Here is a 23,145-nt window from a genome sequence, read left to right as displayed (position 1 = left end):
ACCATCTGGTATCAAAACCAAGGGAGATTAATATTTACTGGGTGACTAAGGGTAAAGGACAAGCCCCTATTTTAACTAAACAACTATTTGATGATAGTTGGACAAACCCCTTCTTTAATAGAAGCTCAATTCAACTTGGATTCAAATTAATCAATAATGTTGCATACACTTTGACTTGTGAAAATGAAATTAAGAGAGAGAGAGAGAGAGAGAGAGAGAGAGAGCTATGGAAGCATGAAATTGTGAGGAAGGTGGGTCCACAGGAGAGTAGCGTTGTACATAATACATGCAGGGGAGACAGAGAGAGTAAGCTCCAGTGGTTAAGATTCCAAGGGAGGCCACTAGGGATGGCTCGTGAACCTCTTGTTTCTTCTGTTCACTTAATACAAAAACGACTCAACCCGTTTGTATACTTACCGCTTGGAATGTTGTCTGTGGGACCTGAACCAAGTCCCTATCTGGTCATCAAATTTAATTCATCTCAACAATTCACATCAGATGTAAACCACGCACGTCTATCAAAATGCAAAAGCAATTCCACTAATTGGCCTCTCAACCCACCTGCAAACATTTACTAGGCACTGGCTGCTAAGTTGCTTTGCAAGTTTATTTATGAAGGATTTTGTTCAGAAAATAGGGATAAGATCAGTAGCAAGTAACCATGGGAGTCTATTAAAAGCACAACGATAAACTTTTGTTGCAAGCAAAAGGGCATTTTGGACATCAAAGAGGCGAAAAATAGAGAATTAATTGCCGAGAATGGCCAGCATTGTGCTTGACTTTTCAACGAACAGATGTAGTGTTGTACAAAAATATAATTAACCTAAGCCCAAAAAATGACTGTCATAACTTGAGAACGGCTTAGAGCCTTGTCCATAAATAAATTAACCACAATAAATAAATGAACCATAACAACAATGGAGAAGGAAAATTGAGCATAATCCTGCAAGCACCCTCCCTTTGCCAGTCGTGATAATCAGTTAAGCAAAACTGGCTCATGACAAGACATAGATGAAATCTGTCACATGATCATTCCCGGAAAGAAACTGGCAGCCTATGGGCAAGCCTGTGTTCAATTTGTCTTCAATGTTCATTGTGTGGATGTCGAATTGTCACCGGCAACCCAGTATTGCTTCACCGCAATCAGTATCTTCTCAGGAACGAGAGGACCATCCTCATGGTCAACCAGTTTCGTATCCCATCTCATGCCCGCGACTATTTTCTTTACCTTAATTAGGACATCAACTTCATCGCGGAATATGACAGCACCTTCAGGCCGCAAAATCCGGTCCATCTCTAAAAGAATATCATCTGCATTACATCTGCATTTCAATCATGACACGCAAGCTTCAGGCACGTGAAGGAGGTAACACAGTTTTCAGAAGAAAGAAAAGGTGAGAACTAAAACAAGTGGTTCTGCAGATGGCTGAAAATGCCAATCCGTGTCAGCAAGTTGAAGGCCAATTAAACAGGCACAAGAGTGACTGCTGACAACTGAAATGCTCATATCAACAAAAAATGTTATAGCATTCTCCCTACAGGATGTGCCCGCTAGAAGATAGACCGTCCATAGAATTGGTATCTTAACCAACAAGTTACACAGAATTATTAATCTATTTCATGCATTGATAAATTTACAATGATTTATCCATCAATAGACATGATCAAGCACTGCTTATAGTCTAGGCATACTTCACAAACAATGCCACTACAGATTCCATGGCAATTCTGCCAAATATAATTTGTTAAAGCTCATTACCAGAAACCATTTTCAACATCATGGTAAACGAACTAGTACCGCAATATGAAAGCACCAGAAGTCTAATTGCATTTAGCCAAAGGAACACTTACTTGTCCTTATATAGACTAAAGAGACCATGGGCATGAATGAGATCATACGTCCTCGGATATGTGGAAAAGGCTTCACACCTGGATCAACAGAAAGTTTAACAAGCTTACTTCTAACAGCTGATAAGCTATAGTTAGTCACAATAAACAAAAAACACATAACAGCATCAGAAGACTTCTTCATAACATGATCCTGCCTTCAGAAGATTATAAAGTTATTTGAATAACAATACAAAATTTGATAAGTTATAATTGAGTATTTAAATATCTAAGATTCATAGCTGCCATAATTATAATAAGAAAAGTTAGGAAATCATACCAGTCATGATAAATGCCAATGAGTCCTCGCTCATATATGACACCCAGGGTCTTTTTCTCAGCCACAGTTGGCACAACATTCATAACCCATAACTTTGGAGATTGAATTGCAGCAGCAAAGCTACCTAAACCAGCGTTCATATCCATAATGTTGCGATACCTTCCAGAATCCAGGAGTCTGTTAATTTTCTTATAAGCATTTACATGCTTTTTCCAATTTTTGTTATCATCCTGATAGGAATCAGCAGAAACTCCAGGAACAGAACCACTAGCAATTCTAGGTGGGATGGCGTATAGTCTTTTTGGAAATGGTTCAAGATCTCTGCCAGAACCATTACTGGTGGGAGTAATGCATGCTTCCATTTTCTTATACCTACAGCCAAGCAGTGTCATTCCAGGTCAGACTTGACTAATCCTTTTGAACAAGGTAAATTTACAAAGACTTTCAGCAATTATAGATTTAAAAAAGCACACGTGGATTTATGGGATGAAAGCTTTTGTTAATAGTATTCTAAAACAAGTCTTGAATACATTCATATAATTTTGAAGACAATAACTACTCAGAACATTGTCAGCATAGAAAACAGCGCCATACCCTTTAAGATCACTTCCATAACACTATTTGTGAAAATAAAGTAATCATTAACTACATATTCACTTCGCTTCAAATGATGAAAAGGTGATAACAGGGGTAAAAAGGATGGAGAGAAATATATTGTTCTCTCTTTGAATACACAAGGTAATGGTCATTGCAGGAGGGTCAATATGATGGGATGGATTCCCATATCACTAACAAGTGGTTAATTACCTAAAGTATAGCTTGGGAGGGGTTTTTTTTTTTTTTTTTTGGGGAATGGAGTGGAGTGGGATGGCTAAGTTCTATACTATTGTTTGGGAGAATTTTTTAAAAATGAGCAGAATGGCTTGGGATGACCTTCCAAGAAATCTTTAGCCATCCTAAGCCCCCCCTTTTTTTTGACATGCCAATTTGGGGATTGGGGATAGAATGGCCTGATATAAATAATATTATTGTAAAATTACCCTCATCTTTCTCACTCCCTCCCACTCTTTCACTCCCCCTCACCCTAATACTGAAAAACATAATTATATCTAATTCAAATCTATTAATTTTATAATAATTTTAAAATAATTATTAAATAAAATCGTTCATTCTTCTGATGAAACTTCCAAACAAATAAAATGTTCTATTCTGTTCCACTCCACCCCATTCCATTTCATCACATACTCTCAAGCATACCCAAAGTAGCTTCCTCCCATGGAAAGAAAGAAAGAAAGAAATATTAAATATCAACATTGTCTTACATTAAAAATATGTAAAACAATCGAACCAGAGCCTTACCAGACATCATCCACATCTGTTGATTCACAGAATTTAACATTGGAATTTTCTTGTCTCCTACGACAAGATTCAGAGTCCACAGTCTTCTGCCAAATAGCAATTTCAGCCTTCTCAGACTTCTTCTCCCAGCAAAGGAGCTTAGCAATATCTTCAATCTTTCTCTGCTCCTCTTCAAGTTCCTCCTTAGGCCTCTGCCAGGCATTGTAATTGACTTTCCAATTAATGGGGGGACCCGAAAGAATCCAATAACCACCAGGTCTTAGAACACGATCAACTTCCATCATATACATTCCATCTACAAATTGACAATCAAAATGCAATACCAAGCCATTGCTGTCATGATCACAAGTAATACTCAATAAAATGCCGTGTTAACAGCTAGGGAAAAAGGGGGTCATATTGAATGACTTCTTCTTGAAGCATGCACTTAATAGTAAGGGGGAGTTTTTAATGTAAAATCCTCACCATTTGACCCCCAAGGTATCAAGCAGCGAGAACAATGAGCCATGTCAAAGGCTGCGGATGGATAAGGCATCTTTATGGTACCCAGAACACCTATGACAGCAGGTACACCCCTTTCAAGAGCAAACTGTACTTGGGCTTCATGATTGTCCCTTGGTGCAAATGACATGGCAATAACATTTCTGCTCCAAAGATATGCACCCCAACTGGCCACCTAAGTAAAACAACCAACATAAAGAATTAAGAATGTAAAGGTAAAACAGAAGCTAATCATGTTGATAAACAAAATAGTACGTGCAAATATGGCATAAATAAAAATTTTCTGGAAACCAGGTCTAAAAGCATACCCCACAACCAGTGTCCAATGCTGTCCTCACTGTACCATCACTTATAGGAATTACAGAAGCAATCTGATCAATATATTTATCAGCACCTTGAGGAAATTGGGTGCCACCACCAGGGAATTTAAACACATTTCCCTCATACTGAATCCAGTTCTGAATAGCCTTTTCAACAGTCAGGCTCTTGTACGGTGCATTGGCATATGGAACATAATCACGGCTCTTTGGCCATGAAAATGGAGTCACATATCCCTTGGGTGCAGGGATCAAACAGTGTAACTTCTCTTCCTCAGGAGGACAGTGTCTCTCTCGATAGTTCATGTTCTCTCTAGGAAAGGTCATGGCACGCTTTTGATCTTGGCAAGGAGTATAATCAGTATAACGATCTTTACATGGCTTAAAAACCTTAGGTTTGGACTCAAATTCATCAATTTTGCTAACTTCTCCTCCATGATGAGAGTCGAAGCTTAAATTAGGTACTATACTACAGTCTGCATTGTTCTTAGTAATTGCCAAAGCTATGCTATCTCCCTTTCCAAAACCGCTCCTCTGCCATGCACCCAATATGTAGAAGAAACAGCACAGGCCCACCACTATAAAGATCTGCACAGAACTTCTAGTTCTACCATCAGCAGAACTTGTTTTTGCCATATAGAACCTGAAAAAAAATAGTTTTTTATTCAGAAGTATATAAGAAGTCGTGCTTCCAAATAGCAGAATTTGAAATCCCCAAATAGCAAGGTTATTTATTACAACATCAGCTCAGGATCCAGAGTTCCAGACTGAAAACCAACCGTGAGTCAGAGCAAGATACTTGCATCCAATGAATCAGGCTAACAAGTGGTAAAATTCAATAAGAATACACAAACGGATTATCTAGTCGATCACCGAGTTGTTTCACCGTTTACTAATAACATAATTTATCAAGCTTCCAGGAATCATATAAATCATGCCAACTTACTTTCATCACCAACGCAGAGCAATTACTGGTCAGTACAGGGTTATGAGGCAAAAAGGGAAAGGTGGGGAGGTGAAGCTAAATTTAGATCTGCTCAACAGTGAGTTCTTAAAACTTCAGTGGCTACACTTGTTTCTCTTCATGGCCAGCAGGGAAGGCTGATGCACTTCATAACTTACCAAAAACCGCAACTTAAAAAAAAAAGAAAAAACAACAACAACAACATGAAACACACGACTAACCCAGTCAAGTGAATGGATCCATCTCCAACCCGCTAAAGAACATCGAAATGACTATAAGTTAGCTAATCAGAAGCTAATTCAGCCTCAAAATGGAGTTAAAACTTCAATTTTAACGCTCTAGAAGACAAACGAGTTTAAAAAAGAAAAGAAAAGAAAAGAAAAGCCGAGAAAGAAACTATGAGAAGGAGAAAATAAACCAGTGATGAAAGTGGAGATCTCTGACCGATCCAATGAAGGTGGGTTGCCCAATTGTTGAAAGATCCAGGAAATCCACAAGAGATAACCTTACGAGAAAACAAACAATGATATTCAGTTCAGCATGGTAATGCTACACAGTCACACATAGGACTTGATCCAGGAGCGAAGCGTGTAAATAAAACCTCTCCCACTACTCTTCCTCTCTCTCTCTAAACCCTAAAAGCTTCTGCAATCATATATAATGATGCATCCCAGCAATCGAAACGAGGGATGGGGAAACGAAAAAGGTGAAAAATCTCTGTTCTTCCTGCTGAAAAAATTAATGACCCTTTATCTTTTATTACTTTATTTTATTTTATTTTATTTTTAGCAGGATAACAGAGGCATGGTTCATCGGTTTGTGACTTTGTACCGTTCTTTTATATTTGATAGTCTTTTATAATCTAAATCTAAATAAATTATATCAAAAATGATTAGTACAGATTTTAGACCGACGGAGATTTAAAAAATACTTACTCTCTTTATTTAAAAATATAAAATATTTTTAAAAAAATTAATTGTTAAAAAATATAAAATATTTTTAATTTTTTTAAATGTAATTATTATTTTTTTAAAAGTATCTTTATTAATAATGACTTTATATTTATTGTAAAATGTTTAATAAAAATCAATATAAAAAAATAAAATTAATTTAAAAGTAAGTAAATATTTTATTAAAAAATAATATTTAATTAAATACTTTACCTTTTTAAATGAAAGGAATATTATAATATTGTGATTTCATTTAAACTTTTATATTTTTATGGATGCATTATTATATTATACTATTATATGCGCGCGGGCGCGCAATATGATCTACTGGATAGATTGTAAATTTTTGAAGAATATTTTATATTTCATAAAAAATTCATTAATAATTCGTAATATTTAAAAAAATAAATTATAGGTGATATGCCAAGCCTTGTAATTTTTTTTCCATCATATGCCAATATTTAATTAATTAAACCTTGAAATGATTTTAGTATAAATGTTTCCGATTTTGGCCAATGTTATTTAGTGCCATAACTCAACATTAATGAATGTCGGTTGGCTAAAGCCTAAAAGTGAGCTGAAAATATTCTAATATTAAAAAAGAAAAAACCACAGTAATGAACAACTGGTGATCGCTGATCAGGATGCCTGGGCCCACTTTCATGCTTGCGCGCTATCGTGCATACCATATTTTAAAAAAATAAATTAAATATGATATTTTAATGAGATCCGGTCGCGTCGGTGAGACGGTGACGATGAGATTGGAAGAAGGACCAAAAAGTCTTTTAATTTAAGTTAGGATTTAAATATTAAATTTCATAAATTTATAAATTTATCTCTTAATTTTATAACTACATTATAATAAATTTATAAATTATTTTTTAAATTTTAACATGATTGAAAAATAAAAAAAATTATTAAAATTTAAAATATAAGTAATAAAATTAAAAAATTAAATCATAAATTATTAAAATTTAATATTTAAGATTTAATTTAAATTAATTAATCTTTTTGATACCTCTATATCATTCTCTCAGATGAGATCTGAAACCCCCCATTGTAAAATACTATGAAACTGATATTTAAATAATGAAAGTAATGAGTATTGATTAAAATTCATAAAAATTGATACCATTTGTAGTAATTATTTGCAGGGTTTCGTATACTATAAAAAACGTGTTTGATTTAAAAACAAAGAGTTTGTGTGAAGAAATTTTGAAATATATTTTACGTAATGTATTTAAGTTTGTGATTTAGTTATGATCCTCCAAATCCTCCAAATGTCAAATTAAGAAAGATTATAATCTATATTTATATAAAAATAAAAGATTATGAAAAAAATACGGCCATATAATTGGAACAAGTAGCAGGCCAGAAGAATTTGAATGGTTTGCTTCACTTAATATTCCATTGAACTTTTGTGGCTATCCACATTAATTGAAATGAATTAACAGAAATATTTCAGGTAAAAAAATTCAAATATTGATGGAGGGCAATAGAAATCTAGGATTTAAAGGTTTTAGTTAATTAGGATGTAAATTTGGTCCCATATTACATAAAGATTTAGATTCGATTTTGTTGATATGATAACTTTCAAATTTAATCTCTTAACCTCTACTTACATTTCTATCTCATCAACAAATGTTTTGTGTCTCAATTTCTAAATATTTTTAAAAAAATATAAAATATTTTTTGAGAAGTTGAATGTTTAAAAATATAAAAAAATTTTAATCTTTTGAGATATAATTATTATTTTTTTAAGTATCTCTATTAACGAATGACTTTATATTTATTATAAGGTGTTTAATAGTGATAAATATTTAAAGACATAGTTAGTTTGAAAATAGGTAATTACTTTATTAAAGGTAAAATTTAATTAAAAATATTTTATTTTTTTAATGAGGGGATATATGCCTTTAATTTTTTTTTTTGGATTTTTTTTGGCACAAAAAAAGTTTCTGGATTAAATTTACTTTTAAAAACGTTAAACCGTGATAATAATAAAAAATGCAAAAAGACATCATGCCGACAGCATCATGACCCAACACCATTTTAAATTTAAAATGAAAGAAAATAATCTATCGTGCTGGCTAATCCATGGGATTTATTATTATTATTATTATTATTATGATGTGAAAGGAAAATTGGAAGAGGGAAGGTCAACATTGAACAAGTAAGTTGACTCCTGTGGACAAGAGGGCACGAACACAATGCGGAGTGACCGCTGTCTTCTCTAGTTTTGGATTAAAAAAATAATATTTCACGCAAAATAATTAAAAATATCAAAGATTGGGTCAACCTTCAATTTCATATTTTCTAAACCGATCGGATCATCTCACTAATCAAGAACATAGATTTGTAAACTTCTCAATTCTCATTACCCCATTCTGTCCCTCCGTCACTAATTTTGTGTGTTTTAAAATCCTTGTGTGCATATTTTAATTGAATCCGCGCACACCAATAACAAATTTCATAAACAATTTTAGTAATTACTAGTATAGTATTTGTTTAATCACATATGACGCATGTCAATTAATGTCAATGAACTTGAGAGTGCGAATAATTAATATAGATTGAGGTATATAAGATTGGAAGATAGCTCCCCACTCATTCTCTTCCAAAGAAACATTCAACACAACTTACCATGAGATTATTAAACTCAAAATAATAGTTATACGGAATTTTCGGATTATGCATATGCTTTTCATTTCTATTCTTATTTACTATCATAATCAATATAATGAAAATAGGATCAAATCAGTCGATTCAATTGGCTAAATCAAGAATCAATCATAAACCTAATTTGATTATAATTAAAAATCAACTAGTTAGAGAATCTATAAAAAACTTATTGAATCAGTCAACATTAATAGAACCAGCAAGAAAACTAGTTGAATCAGTTTTGTTATTTTTTAAATATTTTATTTCTTTAAAAAAATTTAATTCATATTTATAAACTAAAATTTACACATATTTATAATTAATAGCATTCATAAATAAAAAATGAACAAATATACAAGAAATATGTACAGAATAAATAAATACATACATACATGCACGTATGTAGATACTCTAAAATTATAAATTATGAAATAAGTATCTATTTTTTATTAAAATAAAATATTGATGGATATTACCTTTTTATTTTATATTATTTTGACTGAAATTTAAATGTTCATTATTATTATTATTATATATAATTGTTTCTTTTTTTAAGCTTATATCATTTAAAATAAATTAATTTATTTAAGACCAATTAAATTACAGTTTAGATTGCGGTTCAACCATTGAATCATGAACTGATATCTTGATAAGGTCAATGGCCAGTCTGATTTTCTTAACATTGACCTTCACTTAATCACAATTCTCCCTCTAATCCTATCTATAATGGGGAATTATTTTTTATCCTATTTATAAAGTATGATATTAATTTTTTATCACATGTTTTTCTTTTTATCTTCTATTAATTATTGGTGAGAGAAAATATTTGTTAAATTATGCATATTTAAAGGGATAAAATTGACAGCTTATCAAATTTTTGGAAAAATCTCATTAATTCCAAGTAAATAAACATCATATCTATTTAAAAATGCCTTATAAGAAATTCTGAAATGAAAAGGTAAAACATAGGTCATGTTTTATAAGAAATTTCTGGTTCTAAATTAGGTCATTTTGCATAAATTTTTGAATGTTTGTATTTAAAAATTATCTTATTACAATTTCTTCATAATTGTTCATAGTTATTTTTTTATAAAAATTAATTTTATTCAAGACACAGTTAGGTATTAATTGTGACACATTTTCATATTCAAATTTTAATTTATTATGTTACAAATGACTAATTCATTTTGCTACACCCTGCCCCATTAGTTCTTATTGCAAGAGGGAATTTTAAAAAAAAAATTGATTGGGTCAATTAAAGATATAAATGAAACTTCATTAATTTTAAGACTAATTTATTCAAATAACTATACTTTTCTTGATTTTCTTGATGTAGTTGAGGGTGAGTTGTTTAGAATGGGAGAAAAGTATATTATAAAAAATATAAAAGAAAAGTCAATTTAGATTCCCATGTTGAATTTGACAGAAGCACGATTGAAAATGGCAAGCCACATCATGAAACAATAGAACTTTAACTAACCCTCACAAAATAACAAACAGAAATGCAAAATCGCCCGCAATTTTAGGGGAAGTTCAACCACCCGAAGAAGAAAGAAACAATAACAGTGCCTATTCCTTTTCTTTTTTTTTTATTTTCTATTTTTTTGTTTGGTTGCTGAAGGATCAATTTGTTCATGACAAGAGATTGATTTACTTTTATGGACAAAATATAATTTTTATTTTAAAATTTTATGTCTAAAACTTTTTAAATTCTTAAAATTTTTTTATGCATAATTTAGTCTTTTAATTTGATTTGGTTCAAACAGGAATCTGTAACTTTATTTATGTTTCATTTTAATTTAATTTCATTCTTTAAATAAGACAGACTCATAATAAATGTTTCTTTCTCTCTAGCAAGTTATTTAATAAAAAGACTTGTGTAATTAATAAGTTGCTTAAGCTTAGAGGTTAGTTATAGATGAGGCACACATGACTTCTTTTGTTTAAAATTTCAAAAAACAATAATTAGCTTTAAGAATTCAGAAGTAGAAAATAAAAGTGACTCTCCAACAATACAAGAGTCAATGATAAAGTGGGGAGAATTTTTCTGCTTCAGCAGTGTGGTTTGGTTAAGTATATTCGGGCGAGCTTGCATACACTCAATGAGGTTCGGTTAAGAGTTCTGAAGAGAATATATTTTGAATTTAATTTTAAGGTGTATCAGCAGCAAACGCAAAGCGTAGGGCAAAATCACCCCAGACCAATTCCACACATTCTTAGTCAAACTTAAGCGGACCAAGTCAAAATGTAATTGGGCCAAACTGGGCCTAATCCATGTTTTCATCCAAACCTATATAAAATGAAAATCCAGCTAGAGAGAAAGTCAGGGTCTCTTTGATTTCTATTCTCATTTTTTTATTTTTAAAAATTATTTTATTATATAATTTTTAAAATTATTTTTCAAAATAAAATAAAAAAAATCCATTTAATTATGTCAATTAAAATAATTTTAAAATTAAAAAAATAAACTGATAGTGATGATTATAAATAATTAATAGTGATGATTAATAACAAAAATTGATTAAAGTGACTATAATTTTTATTAATTAAATGTAATTATTTTAAAAATAAAAAATAAAACGAAAATAATTTAAAGTTGTTTTTATAAAAACACTTTTAAAAATAATTAAATAAAAAACACTAGTTCAAACAAGTTTTAAAGCTTTTCTGCTTTCCAAAGCATTAAAAACAATTTGTCTAAACTTATTAACCTCCCTATGGAAATCTGTTTGTGAGACATTCTCAAAAATTGCACCCCATTTCAATCAACCGACTATAAATAGCCCTCTTCATGATTTAATTCTCTTGACGAATACGCCAATATTACAAGTTGAACAAGAAATCTCATCCCAAAACACTAGTTCATCAGGCAAAAAAACTCCCTCAACTTGGGATGGATAGATAGTTCTCTTCATGACCCTAGTCTTTCAATAAAAAACACAATTACAAGTCAAATAGGAAAACTCATCTCAAATCACTCGTCCATTAGGTAGAAAGACCACCTCCGTTAAGACTTCCTGATACAGAACTCATAACAATCGATACCATAAAACTTATTTCTTAATCACCAAGCAACGCGTGCCATTTCTCAATCTCTATTCAACTGCACTCAAGCTCCATGCCAAATTAGGACCTCCATCAGGCATGTTACATTAGCAATAGGCTATTAAAGTTGGACTAATTACTAAATTAGGGACTCCATTATAAGTTTATAACTAGTAAACTACAGACATTCGCGTAGAATTGCTGATGAACAAAGTAATTTGATTGTTCATATCAGAAAATTTTGTTCATTTGCAACACCAGTAAATTTGATTAAAACCAACGACTCATATTATTTACCAACTAATAACGAACTAAACAGTTAAAAACAAGATAGAACTGAGAGGAAACTGAGACAAAACTGTATCATAATGGAGTTGTCGACAAAGTTAATTGCTCTAGAATGAGTTCAAACATGCAAAAGAAACATAATCCCCACATGGGAAAGACTCTAATAAAATATTGTGATATTTATAATCACCCAAGCCTAAAAATCCTCAAAAAAGATCCTTATCTTGCTCTTTGCCCAAGCTTTAACCCTTCAAGGCTTGCTTTTCCTTAGCCTTCTGAATCTTCAACACCTTTTTCACAATCTTTTGCTCTTCAACCAAGAAGGCTCGGATGATCCTGCAGGAACAAAGAGCAATGTTTAGATACAAATTCAGAATGTGAACGAAAACTGGTGAAAGAACCTCTAAAAGGCCTAGAAAGTGGAGCAACGCAAACCTTTCTCTAACGGCACCTCCAGACAAAACTCCACCATATGCACGGTTCACAGTCCTTCGGTTTCTAGGTAACCTTGATCTCTTGTATTCAGCAGGCCTCAAGTGTGGAATCTACAATAGTTATCAAGCTTAAATCACAACACTAACCTAACAAATCAAAAGACACATTGTCTAGAAGACAGATAAAATTCTATCAAATATGGCTCAAATTAAGTAGAAGTAATGGCTAGAGCAAATAAATAGCATGCAGCTTAGGTGTGTTTAGAATAAAAACAATCACAAATGAAAATCAGATAAGAAACTAGGACCAAGAATATAGTCCGAGGAAGATACTGATATTCAAATTCAAACATGCAGAGAGCCTGAGTTAAACCAACCAAACAATTATCATTCTACAAACTAAACGTAACACATCCAATAATAACAAGAACATAATAGACACCATGTCTTCCGTTCACAAGTTTTCAGAAATCGACAGAAATTAACATCATGTCTTGTGTTCATAAACTTCTCAGAAACCAACACAAATTATCGTCGTTGCTGTTCCCAGTATAATACGAGCTAACACTCAAAACTGGAATAGTATAGACTATGGAAAGTGGTGAAACTAACACATCCAACTTCCAGTATTGTGATACCCAAGTCAACCTTCAGCATCAATTCACTAAAGCAGTTACCCAGTAAACATCAATCCACTTTTCACCGTGCTTGATCTACATTCCACAACAACAATTCATCTATCCCCATTAAAACAAGAGTCTTACTTTCGAATAAACTAAGGTAAGGATACAAACTATATATAAACTATGGAAGCTTCCAACTTTCACGAAATTCAATAATCTACTCTTGTATCTCATGTGGTTGGGTTGCTAGGTGCTCACACTATTGAAAACATATGCATTTAAGGATAATAACTTCAGTATCGAATTCATATTGAATACGAATTGTTGAAACGCGGATAATACATGTGGAGATAACAGTTAACAAGATTGTTTAACCCCAATGCGTGCAAGCCGAAGAAGAAAAAGAACATTTGGCAGATTAAGCTCGGAAAACATGGTATCCGACTCAACCGATCAAAATCAAAACATGACAAATAAAATAAAAAAAATTTGATCTTTTTCAGCCCAAATAATTAAAAGAGGAACTTAGAATAAACAGAAAGCATACCCCTTGAATCCTCTTGCCTGTGACAGGGCACTTGGGGCCGCTGGCCCTCTTCTTAGTGCTCTGATAAATGAGCTTACCACCTACATTTTCAACCATTAAACAGAAAAACCTTAAGAACAGGCAACCTTAAGTAGTTCAGTGTCAGGAATCAAAGGCCTAGCAGCTTCGTATCACTAATCAATAATCTGAACCGTGAGGGACGGAGAAAGAAGAAATCTTTACCTGGGGTTTTGACAACCCTATGTTGGTTGGATTTGGTAGCATAGCTGTGACGCTTGCGATATGTGAGACGCTGCACCATCTTGAGCTACCTCCGCCTGCTTCTTGCGTAGGGTTTCTGACGAGAAGGTAGCCGCAGGGAGAGACCGAACATCGGCGCCGCACAGATGCATAAAAGGGTAGCGCATGACCTAAATCTAACGGTCCAACGTGCTTCATGGGAAATGGACGACTACAGATTCGTCCCATTTTCATTTTTAAAAAAAATTAACCGAAGAAAGAAAGATATTTGCAATGTGATCCAGGAAGCACGATCAATCTGCCGTCTATCAGACAATTAGTTTTAGCGGAAAAAATCCCAGCATGCTATGGGTAAAAAAAAAGTAATTATTAAGATAGTACAAAACAAAAAAAAATTCAAAATGGTACAACTCAAAAATCAGTTTGATAAAAACTGAGGAGGGTTAAGATAATTTTTGTACACAAATTGGTTTGATTCAAGCTAAGTTTTTTGATAATCCAAAACTTGGCTTTGATAAAACAGATTTCCATTACTCAGAACCCCCTCTAGTCATTGTTAAAAATTATTGCTTTTATGATTACTAATTGATTTTCTTCAAAGATGATTGATGACGTAATTATTAATGAATGATAAGCTACCAAATAATTTTTTTATTTTAAATCATAATAATTTATTTATAATTAATAATTAATTTAAATTGAAGGGTAACAAATAATAATTTAAAAAACATAAAACAATAAATGAGATAGTAATAATAAAAAATTGCTAAATTTTTATAATAATAATTAAATATTAATTTTTTGGCATAAAAACAAAATTTATACATAACAACTTCATGTGCTACATCTTGATTTTCTTATAATACATTTTGTGGCCATCATTGCCCTTATCTTGTAAGTTTTTCATGTTGAAATTATGACAATTCCATAGTTGGTACTGCTGGTGGTATATTCAAATAAAAAATAGGAGACTACAAAAGGGAGGAATAAATATTGTGGGGTCATGAATTCTTCATTCGAGAGTCCTTCATATTCAAAAGCGTAATTATTATATCCCCCATGTTAGGCAAATTTACACAAAGCATATAAAAATTATAAAACAACCTTAACTAATAAAAAAATTAACCATTTTTATCAAAATCAAAATATTAAATCTCATGATAATCATATAACATAACATTAGCATCAAAATAAAATATTACTTGGCTAGAATTACATAAATATCTAATCCTACTAATAGAAAATCTCTAATCATACATAAAAAGAAGGCTAAAATATATAAAAAGAGGGGAGGCGTGTGATGAAATGAGAAATTATTTCAAGACTCAAAGTGAAGGACTAAGAACTGGACAAGAAATTATTTCTCCAAAATTTCTTACTTATTTTCCCAATTGAAAACGAAAGTCAAGGAAGAACTTCATCTGGCAGCAATGGTGGCACCTATGCAATCTAACTTGTTTGTTTGTTTTTTTTCAATTTAAATAACAACTGTTGAATAAAATCTTAAAAAAATTGAAGGGGCAAAGACCATTAGTAATTTAACGATTCTGTTAAGGGAAGGGGATTTTATCGATTAAAAAAACATTAGGGTGGTCCTTAATTAAGTTTTAAATGTTAGCGGTGTTATGTGCATTAAAATTTAGAGAAGTTTAATGAATTTAAGTCTAAAAAGAATTAACCACTTTTTTTATCATAATTAAAATATTAAAATCATATGATAATTAAAATATTAAAATATCTGTGCTTGTACACTGTCTAAATTGATGTCAGAGATCTTCGCGAGGGGCAACACTTGCTGGACTTCAAGGAAATGGTGCAAAAAAGGGAAATGGTGAAAAGAAGACAAACAAAGAAGAAAATGGAGCAAATGCAAAACAGAATGCGCGGGAAAAAAATGGAAACATGAAACTAAAACTGGTTCATCATAACTTAGCCTCTATTTATGTCCAATAGCGGGCAATTGTAGTTGCACGTGTCTCTTAAAAAAGCTGATACAGGCATGTACGCATGCAGAACATTCACATGCATATAAGAATCTGATTTTCTTTTTGGTTTACTAGTCTACGAAATAGGAAGACTATATTCTCTTGCGCATATTGAAACTTGACTAAGCATATGGAGTGTCAAGTCTAAATTGCTAGAGCTACAATGGTGTCACGTCCACAATGTAGCTGCAGCAACTTTTTTTAAAAAATTATAGTGAAATCAGCCTAACAGCGACCGATTTCACTTCATGACATTTTATTTCTTGCAATTGGTTTCCATAAAACCAAGTGCAATATATGTTAATAAAAAAAAACTTTTCTGACAACTTTGAAATTGGGTTGGTAGAAACCAATTTGCTATTTGTAATATGTTGGAAAATAGTTTTCAAACTATAGCATCTCAAGAATTTCTTTTTTTATCAGTAGCATTTCAGTGAAAAAGCCAGTTTTAGTGTGTAATAAATTTCAAAAGTGAAAATTATATTTATTAATATTAGCAAGGAAAAATGACGGTAGAATTTTCTAAATTATATAAATAATAATTTAATCCCTCAAAATGTTATAATTTCACTGAAATTTTTAAAAACTTTTATGTTAATAAATTTTAAAGTGAAAGGACCATTTCACCCTTATTAAAAATAACAAGTTTCAATCACAACTTTTACTTAAGAAATAATAACTTTTATTTTATAAATTGAAAGAGTTGAATAAAAAATTATAACTTATCAAGTACAATTTATGTTATTGAAAAACAAGTCATGATCACAACTTTTGTTTAAGAATTAATAACTTTTGTTTTGTGAATCGTAAAAATTAAATAAAAAATTATAACTTCTCAAGTGTAACTTCCGTTATTGAAAAATAAATTCTCAAAATAACAAATCTCAATTATAACTTTTGTTAAAGAATAATAATTTTTATTCAAAAAATTACAAGAATCAAATAAGAAATTATAACTTATCAATAAAGGTAAAATAGTCTTTTTAATTTAAAATTTACTTCAATAAAATTATAGTATTTCATGGGATTAAGTTGTTATTTATATAATTTGAAGAGATTTTATTATTATTTTCTTTGTTAATAATCATTAATACTATTATTTTAGGAATATGTTTATTTAAAATTAAAAATAAATAATTTATAAATAGTTTGGATATTTTATAAAAATACATTTATATTGTAGATATTGTATAAAAATTTTATTTATTTTTACACTTTTTGATATCCCTGTTCATAATTAAGATATTTTAAAATTTTATAATATCTTTTTATATTCCCATACTTTTATCATATTTTCTCACATCTATGATATAAGATTATTTAAGTGATTTTTAAAAATAATTAAAAAATTAATTTTTTTAGATTATTATTTTCAAAAGTTCAAACAAACATTATAGAATTTTATAAAATATAGTTTCAAAAAACATTTTTTATTAAAAAATTTTAAATAAAATGGTCTTAAACAATAATAAAATTTAAAAAATAATCATACATTACGTACCACCAGACATATATCTAATATTAAGAATAAATTATTTTGATGAAATTAAAAATATATTATTTTGAAAAATGATTTATGTAATTCATCTTGATAATTTATTAGAATTTTGATACAAGTCAAGTTTCCTTAGAATCTTGCGATTTTCAAGTTAAAGTTTCAGTTTAAACTTACATTGTTATTATCTTGTATTTTTTCTCAATTCTTCACAAATGATATAGCAATTAAAATTGGGGAGAAAACAACATGTTTTCTTAGGAGCCATTCTTTTTTTCCCAGCTGCGTTTTTATTTGTGATTCTCCCTAAATTATGTTAGTTTATTCTATATGCTAGCATATGGCTTGAATTAAAAAAAAATATAGATATTATAACACAACAATCAATCATCTTAATCATTGGCCCAATATAATTCTCCTATCATTTTTACAGTATGGTTTTCTGTAATATTTTTTAAAAAGCACATGCAACTGTTACAATACAGCAGAATTATCTTGTTAGTAATACAGAAAGGTCAAGATAAAAAGATGAAAAATATTAGTACACTCTTTCTCCCTCACAAAAAGAGGGTATAATTATTACTTTATTAGTATTTATGAAAAATGAATATATAAAATAATATTAATTGATTTTAGTTAAGGATTGCTCAAATCAAAAGGTTTTTAAAAAAAAACCATAAAATGATATAGTTAGAATTGAAATAAAGATATCATTAATCATGACATTTATCCCAGGAACATAGGTTCATATTGGTTAGATTTCCATAATGTAAGAGAACATGACAGTGAGCAAGTACAAATTTATTTGCCTAAGAAAGAAACTAGCTGTAGCTAGTAACAATTAGTATGTATGGATCTTGTCTATGTATGATTATCATGTGTGTAAAAAAGTATGCACATGAAGTGGATCAGAAGGGAAAAAGCAAAAAGGAGGGCTCCACTTGGATTTTCCTGTCAAGAAATGAAATCCTCTTTAACTTATCATTGCACCAAATTAAGTGATCTTTTCTCAACTTTGACAGACTCAGAACCCTTGATATCAACTTCAACTGAACCTGAGCCACCATCTGCTCATGATCAAGTTCCACTTTTTCTTCACTCTGCTTCTGGAACTTCCTCACTATGCAGTTCCCGCTTCTCACTAGGTCCTTCAGCCTCTTCTCCTTCTGTCATAAACCAAAACAAAACAATCAACATTAATACATATGTAGAAGAAGCACCTGGATTCTGAGGCTGTAGGGTTGTTTGGTTTTTATAGTCAAACCTTGTGGAGTTGGGTTTGAATGTCTGTGAGAAGATGAGAAATTGCTGGGTCTTTGAGATGGGTTGGTTTGGTTTGGTAAGGAACTTTGAAGAAGGTGTTGGTATTCATGTCGTGCTTGTCGGCTCGGACAAACTTGCAGAAGATGTACATGGATTCTCTGATGATTTCTGCTAATCTTTCACTTGAGACCGCATCTTCTTCATCCTTTGTCATCACGTTATTTTCCTTCATGCTATCATCTGCACAAAGCGAGTTAAAATCTCCTCTTCAGGCTTGTTTTTTGGGCCCAAATGAAGTTGGGCTTGTGACAAAAGTTTAAGCTGTGCTCTGGGCCTATATTCAAGCCCAAATTTCAATTTTAGCTGTTTTTTCATTTTATTTTTTTAAATAGACAATTAGTGTAAAACTAGGACATTACATAGCACTTAAAAGATGAGTTACTATCATAATTGCTAAATTTTAAATGGAGAAATCACTTCATGACATGAATATAGTTATGAAAAAATACTTTGACATTGCACACAAACAATATAAATACCAAAAAATTCAGATCAATGTCGGAAGTCAATTACTATTAAATATTTGTTAATTATCACTTCTTAGTTATTAATTGAACAATTCTATTGATAACTATTCAATAATAATTGATAACTATTTTCAGTTCATGCAAAAAAAAAATCAATATTTTCAGTGAAAAACATGAAATTTCAGAGGAATTTTGTAACTACATAAAACTTGTATTTATTTAAATTGTTCATGTGCCATATAACAGTGATTTTCCCATAATCATCGTATACTTTTTCCCTTTTGCTATCAATCAATGTGAAAATGGATAATTTTATTTTACTAACCTTTAATGGCGGGGACTTGGAGGAGATTCCGAATGACACAACGGTTCCTAACATAGTTATGAATCCTTGGACCCTGAAAAGGCTCATTCTCAATGAACCTCTGCAACAGCACTTGAAACAGTTGAAATTCTCCGGCCACCATATTGTACCGGCGACCCCATTCTCTGTCGCACTGTTTCAACTCAATCGCCTTCCTGTACTCCCACCATAGAATCTCCCACGACAGACAAACCTGTCCCACATACACCATTTCCAACTCCTCCACCAAACTCTCTACCCCCTCCGACGATTTCTTCTTCTTCATCAACCTCTCATCTTTGCTTGACCACAATAAATTCTTCAGTATCATAGGCTTCGCACTTGGCTCTTTCAATTGCCGTAGACCTACACGTTGACCCTAAAGTTAGAGAAAGAAGATCCAATTTTGTTAAAGAAACTGGTTTCTTTGACGCTTTCTTTCTCTGTTATTGCTTTTCTTGCGTTTTAATATTATAAAGTTCAAACCTAACTTGGTCAAAAGCTGGTATGTGAAGGTTCCTTCTATGGAACCTTATTGGATGGATCCTTGTATTGGATTCCAGAAACCCATGGGAAAAGAAAAAAAAAAAAGGAGAAGGAATGGTAGAACAAGCATGTTTTTTTCTTTTTTAAAAATTAAAAGGGGAAAAAGGGAAGCTTCTGATATAGACTTGCCACTGGTTATGACTTATGAATAGATTTATGTGTACAGGACTAGCAACCATGATGACTGCAAAATTGGTAGAAAGTAGAAACCCACTTTGTATGTATCTCAAAGGACGAAAGTTATGTTCTCATACAATGGTACCGAGTGAAAACTTGAAGAAATGCAGCAGAAGAAAGAACTTCAATTGGCAATCTTAAATTAAAGTGTTCTGATTTAACACTTACTGTTATAATCCTTGAAGAAGTTTCAGAAAAATAAAAGACCAAAATAATATTTAAGATAGGAAACAGGTAGTTTGTAAGTTTGGCTTGGTTGTTACCTAGAGCATGCAGGGTCTGGTAGTTCAAGATATCAAGCTTCCTCATTTTCTCTTCGTAACTCCTGTGAACTTTCTGGATATCTCTGATATGATCTCTGAATTCAAGTTTCTCTTCAATCTTCAGTGGCTTTAGATCTTCAGCCACTTTTGGGGACTCTCTTTCTTCTTCTTCTTCATCCTCTAAAATTGTAGGAAGCCCTCCTTGTCTTGCATTTCTCATTTCCATTTTCATTTGTTGTACCAATTCATCATCATCCCATGCAAAATCATCCTGATCATCATCTTCTTCTTCAGAATCTAACTCACCCAATTTTTTCTCTGAATCATTTGAACCTTTCTTTTCATCTTCATTCTCAGGTTTCCCAGGTGCTAGTTCAATGAACTCATCTATGGCTCTTAGCTTTTCCATCAACTTGAGGGTCTCAGGCTCCAATCCTTCAAAACCTTTTTGATATGCTAGAAACTCGTATGTGATCAAGTCATCAGCTTTGTCACTGTTGGCCCATATGAGACCACTCGAGCTGGATGATTCTGATTCAGAATCAGACTCGAATGAATTGTCATTGAAGTCCAAATCATCTTCATCAGATGAATCTCTAAATCGAAAGATCTCACTTTTTAGGCTGAATTGATCAGAACTAGAATGGCCATGGAACATCCTCTGCTCTTGAACAGATCCATCTTTTTCTTCTTCTTGAAGAACATGGTCTTCCTCTGACTTGAACTCACAAATTTCTGTTTCTGAAACATTTGGACTTGAATCAAAACCTGGAAAACCATGCTCTTGAACATATTCAGAGCCATTTGGAGATAGATAAAATTCTTGAAAATTCTGCGCTCCAACAGATTGTTCATCTTCTGATTCGAGCTCTGAAACTTCTTTATTTGCTACTTCTTGAACGACTGGTTCTTGTACTAATTTAAGCTCCAAAATTTCCGCTTCAGAGCCATTTAGACAAGGATGAGATTCTTGAAAACTCTGTGATCCAGGAGATTTTTCTTTCTCTGATTTGAGCTCTGAGATTTGTGTGTCGGAAACATATGGACCCACAAAAAATTCCCTAAAACTAAAGGTCATTGTTGTTGTTGGTTCTTCGAACCCAATAATATCCCTTCCTGACACGTATTCAAACTTTTTGGTGATTAAAGCAGGGCCCTCTGTTTCATCTTCTTCGTTGTCTTCTTTCTTCTCACTCTCTTCACCCTCCATTAAAGCACACATGTCTGTTTCTTCTTCCCTCCTCTTACTATTTCCATGAACAACTTCATCCTTCATGATAAAAGAGCACTCTGGTTTTTCTTCTACTCTTCTCATATCATCTTCATGAACCTTGGAGCTTCCCACCATGAGAACAGAGCTCTCTGTTCCTTCTTTTTCGTTCCTGACACCACCATCATAAAAATCTGACTTAATCTTCTTCATGTTAGGATCGAATCCTTCTTCTCCTTCTTCATTCATAGAAACAGAGAAATCTGCTTCTTCAAAATTATTTGAGTCAGCCTTTTCTGAAACTGAACTCTCAGTCATGCTATCTACAGAAAAATCATTGACGGACTCCATTAGACCATCTTCGTCGACATATTCATCACTCGGAAACAGGAAATTAATCAGTTCTTCTCTGAACCCATCAATATGAGAATCCTCAAGCTGAGCTGAAAGCTCATTTTTCCCATCTGCTATTTGAATTCTGAAATCCCATAAAATAAAAGGAATCAGTTAAATAATTCATCAAGATCCTCGAAATGTCAATAAACCCAGATCAGAAAACTCAACAAACCTGAAAATAAACTGGAGCATTAACCCGAACGAGTAAAGAACATAATTGCAAATGAAAGTTCGGAGAGAATTGACAACCCAGCGCATGCTTGTGGGAACAAAATTATCTGCAAAACGTGCTCTGATGGAATCAAAGCGGGTTGTAAGCATGGGCAGGTTCTCGGTACCCATCAGTGATCAGAACCCAATCAAATGAGATTGTGTTTGGTTCCCGAGAAAAGGTGGACGGAGAGCATGAGGAGGAAAATTGGGATTCAACGAGCATTCATTTGAGTGGGGGAAAGTAGAATTTGGCCAATTACAGACAAGGAAATCAGTGAGAGTAAGAACTTAAGCATAGTTTCGTATTGGACCAAAAGGAGGGGCGAGATTGTGGGAGAAGATTGAGCGTATTTGTACAAGACGTAGAAAGCATTGTGCGGATTCCTTCTTTTTTTTTTTTTGGTCCAAGGTGAAAAATAATAATTTTTGGATTTGATAATTTTATTTCAGGTTTGAACGATTGGTCGTTTCTCAAACCCTGCCTTGCGCCCCGCTTGACACGTTTCAGTTGCCGGGAGGGCTGGGGATTGAAATATCAAAATATATGATTTTTTTTTTGTTTTTTTTTTGTGCCATTTTGCTCTTCTGCCACATAAAGATCAAAATGCTTGGAATCACCCCAATGGTAAAA

General features: G+C 32.2%; 3 protein-coding genes across 5 annotated transcripts; all 3 read right to left on the bottom strand.

Annotated features, from left to right (window-relative positions):
* Positions 1-730: 730 nt before the first annotated feature.
* LOC129311338 (probable methyltransferase PMT2) lies at positions 731-6,047 on the bottom strand. 3 transcript variants are annotated; one of them, XM_054953571.1, is made up of 7 exons: positions 5,727-6,047; positions 4,336-4,987; positions 3,992-4,202; positions 3,527-3,821; positions 2,168-2,539; positions 1,852-1,929; positions 731-1,322 (listed from the first exon to the last, which is right to left on the bottom strand). In XM_054953571.1, the coding sequence occupies exons 2-7, from the start codon at positions 4,978-4,980 to the stop codon at positions 1,091-1,093; spliced, it is 1,833 nt and encodes a 610-aa protein (XP_054809546.1). In that variant the 5' UTR covers positions 4,981-4,987; positions 5,727-6,047; the 3' UTR covers positions 731-1,090. The 3 variants fall into 3 exon arrangements, with proteins under 3 accessions (XP_054809546.1, XP_054809547.1, XP_054809548.1); XM_054953572.1 differs by having other exon boundaries at positions 5,753-6,047; XM_054953573.1 differs by lacking the exon at positions 5,727-6,047 and adding an exon at positions 5,291-5,720.
* A 6,254-nt stretch (positions 6,048-12,301) lies between these two features.
* On the bottom strand, positions 12,302-14,235 carry LOC129311472 (60S ribosomal protein L34-like). The gene is made up of 4 exons (XM_054953797.1): positions 14,079-14,235; positions 13,857-13,936; positions 12,688-12,797; positions 12,302-12,588 (listed from the first exon to the last, which is right to left on the bottom strand). The coding sequence occupies exons 1-4, from the start codon at positions 14,155-14,157 to the stop codon at positions 12,495-12,497; spliced, it is 363 nt and encodes a 120-aa protein (XP_054809772.1). The 5' UTR covers positions 14,158-14,235; the 3' UTR covers positions 12,302-12,494.
* Positions 14,236-18,266: 4,031 nt separating this feature from the next.
* On the bottom strand, positions 18,267-22,837 carry LOC129310675 (uncharacterized). The gene is made up of 5 exons (XM_054952586.1): positions 22,474-22,837; positions 20,696-22,383; positions 19,692-20,075; positions 18,841-19,079; positions 18,267-18,742 (listed from the first exon to the last, which is right to left on the bottom strand). Exons 1-5 carry the CDS (start codon positions 22,641-22,643, stop codon positions 18,485-18,487), a joined length of 2,739 nt encoding a protein of 912 aa, XP_054808561.1. The 5' UTR covers positions 22,644-22,837; the 3' UTR covers positions 18,267-18,484.
* Positions 22,838-23,145: the final 308 nt, after the last annotated feature.

This window comes from Prosopis cineraria, unplaced genomic scaffold (assembly GCF_029017545.1).
Source record: "Prosopis cineraria cultivar Desert tree isolate PC_DT_omini unplaced genomic scaffold, ASM2901754v1 PC5, whole genome shotgun sequence".
Classification (NCBI taxonomy): Eukaryota; Viridiplantae; Streptophyta; class Magnoliopsida; order Fabales; family Fabaceae; genus Prosopis; species Prosopis cineraria.
This window is presented reverse-complemented; position numbering and strand designations above follow the sequence as displayed.

Excerpts from the sequence above, each read along its gene's own strand:
- LOC129311338 (XM_054953571.1), bottom strand. The coding sequence starts at position 4,980 with ATGGCAAAAACAAGTTCTGCTGATGGTAGAACTAGAAGTTCTGTGCAG. Across the intron at positions 2,540-3,526 it reads ACAGATGTGGATGATGTCTG|GTATAAGAAAATGGAAGCAT; the intron begins GTAAGGCTCTGG and ends GCTTGGCTGTAG. Across the intron at positions 1,323-1,851 it reads TTTAGTCTATATAAGGACAA|ATGTAATGCAGATGATATTC; the intron begins GTAAGTGTTCCT and ends ATTGAAATGCAG.
- LOC129310675 (XM_054952586.1), bottom strand. The coding sequence starts at position 22,643 with ATGGGTACCGAGAACCTGCCCATGCTTACAACCCGCTTTGATTCCATC. Across the intron at positions 22,384-22,473 it reads ATGCTCCAGTTTATTTTCAG|AATTCAAATAGCAGATGGGA; the intron begins GTTTGTTGAGTT and ends ATGGGATTTCAG. Across the intron at positions 19,080-19,691 it reads CCAAGTCCCCGCCATTAAAG|ATGATAGCATGAAGGAAAAT; the intron begins GTTAGTAAAATA and ends CGCTTTGTGCAG.
- LOC129311472 (XM_054953797.1), bottom strand. The coding sequence starts at position 14,157 with ATGGTGCAGCGTCTCACATATCGCAAGCGTCACAGCTATGCTACCAAA. Across the intron at positions 12,798-13,856 it reads CAGGCAAGAGGATTCAAGGG|ATTCCACACTTGAGGCCTGC; the intron begins GTATGCTTTCTG and ends TAACTATTGTAG. Across the intron at positions 12,589-12,687 it reads GGAGGTGCCGTTAGAGAAAG|GATCATCCGAGCCTTCTTGG; the intron begins GTTTGCGTTGCT and ends TTGTTCCTGCAG.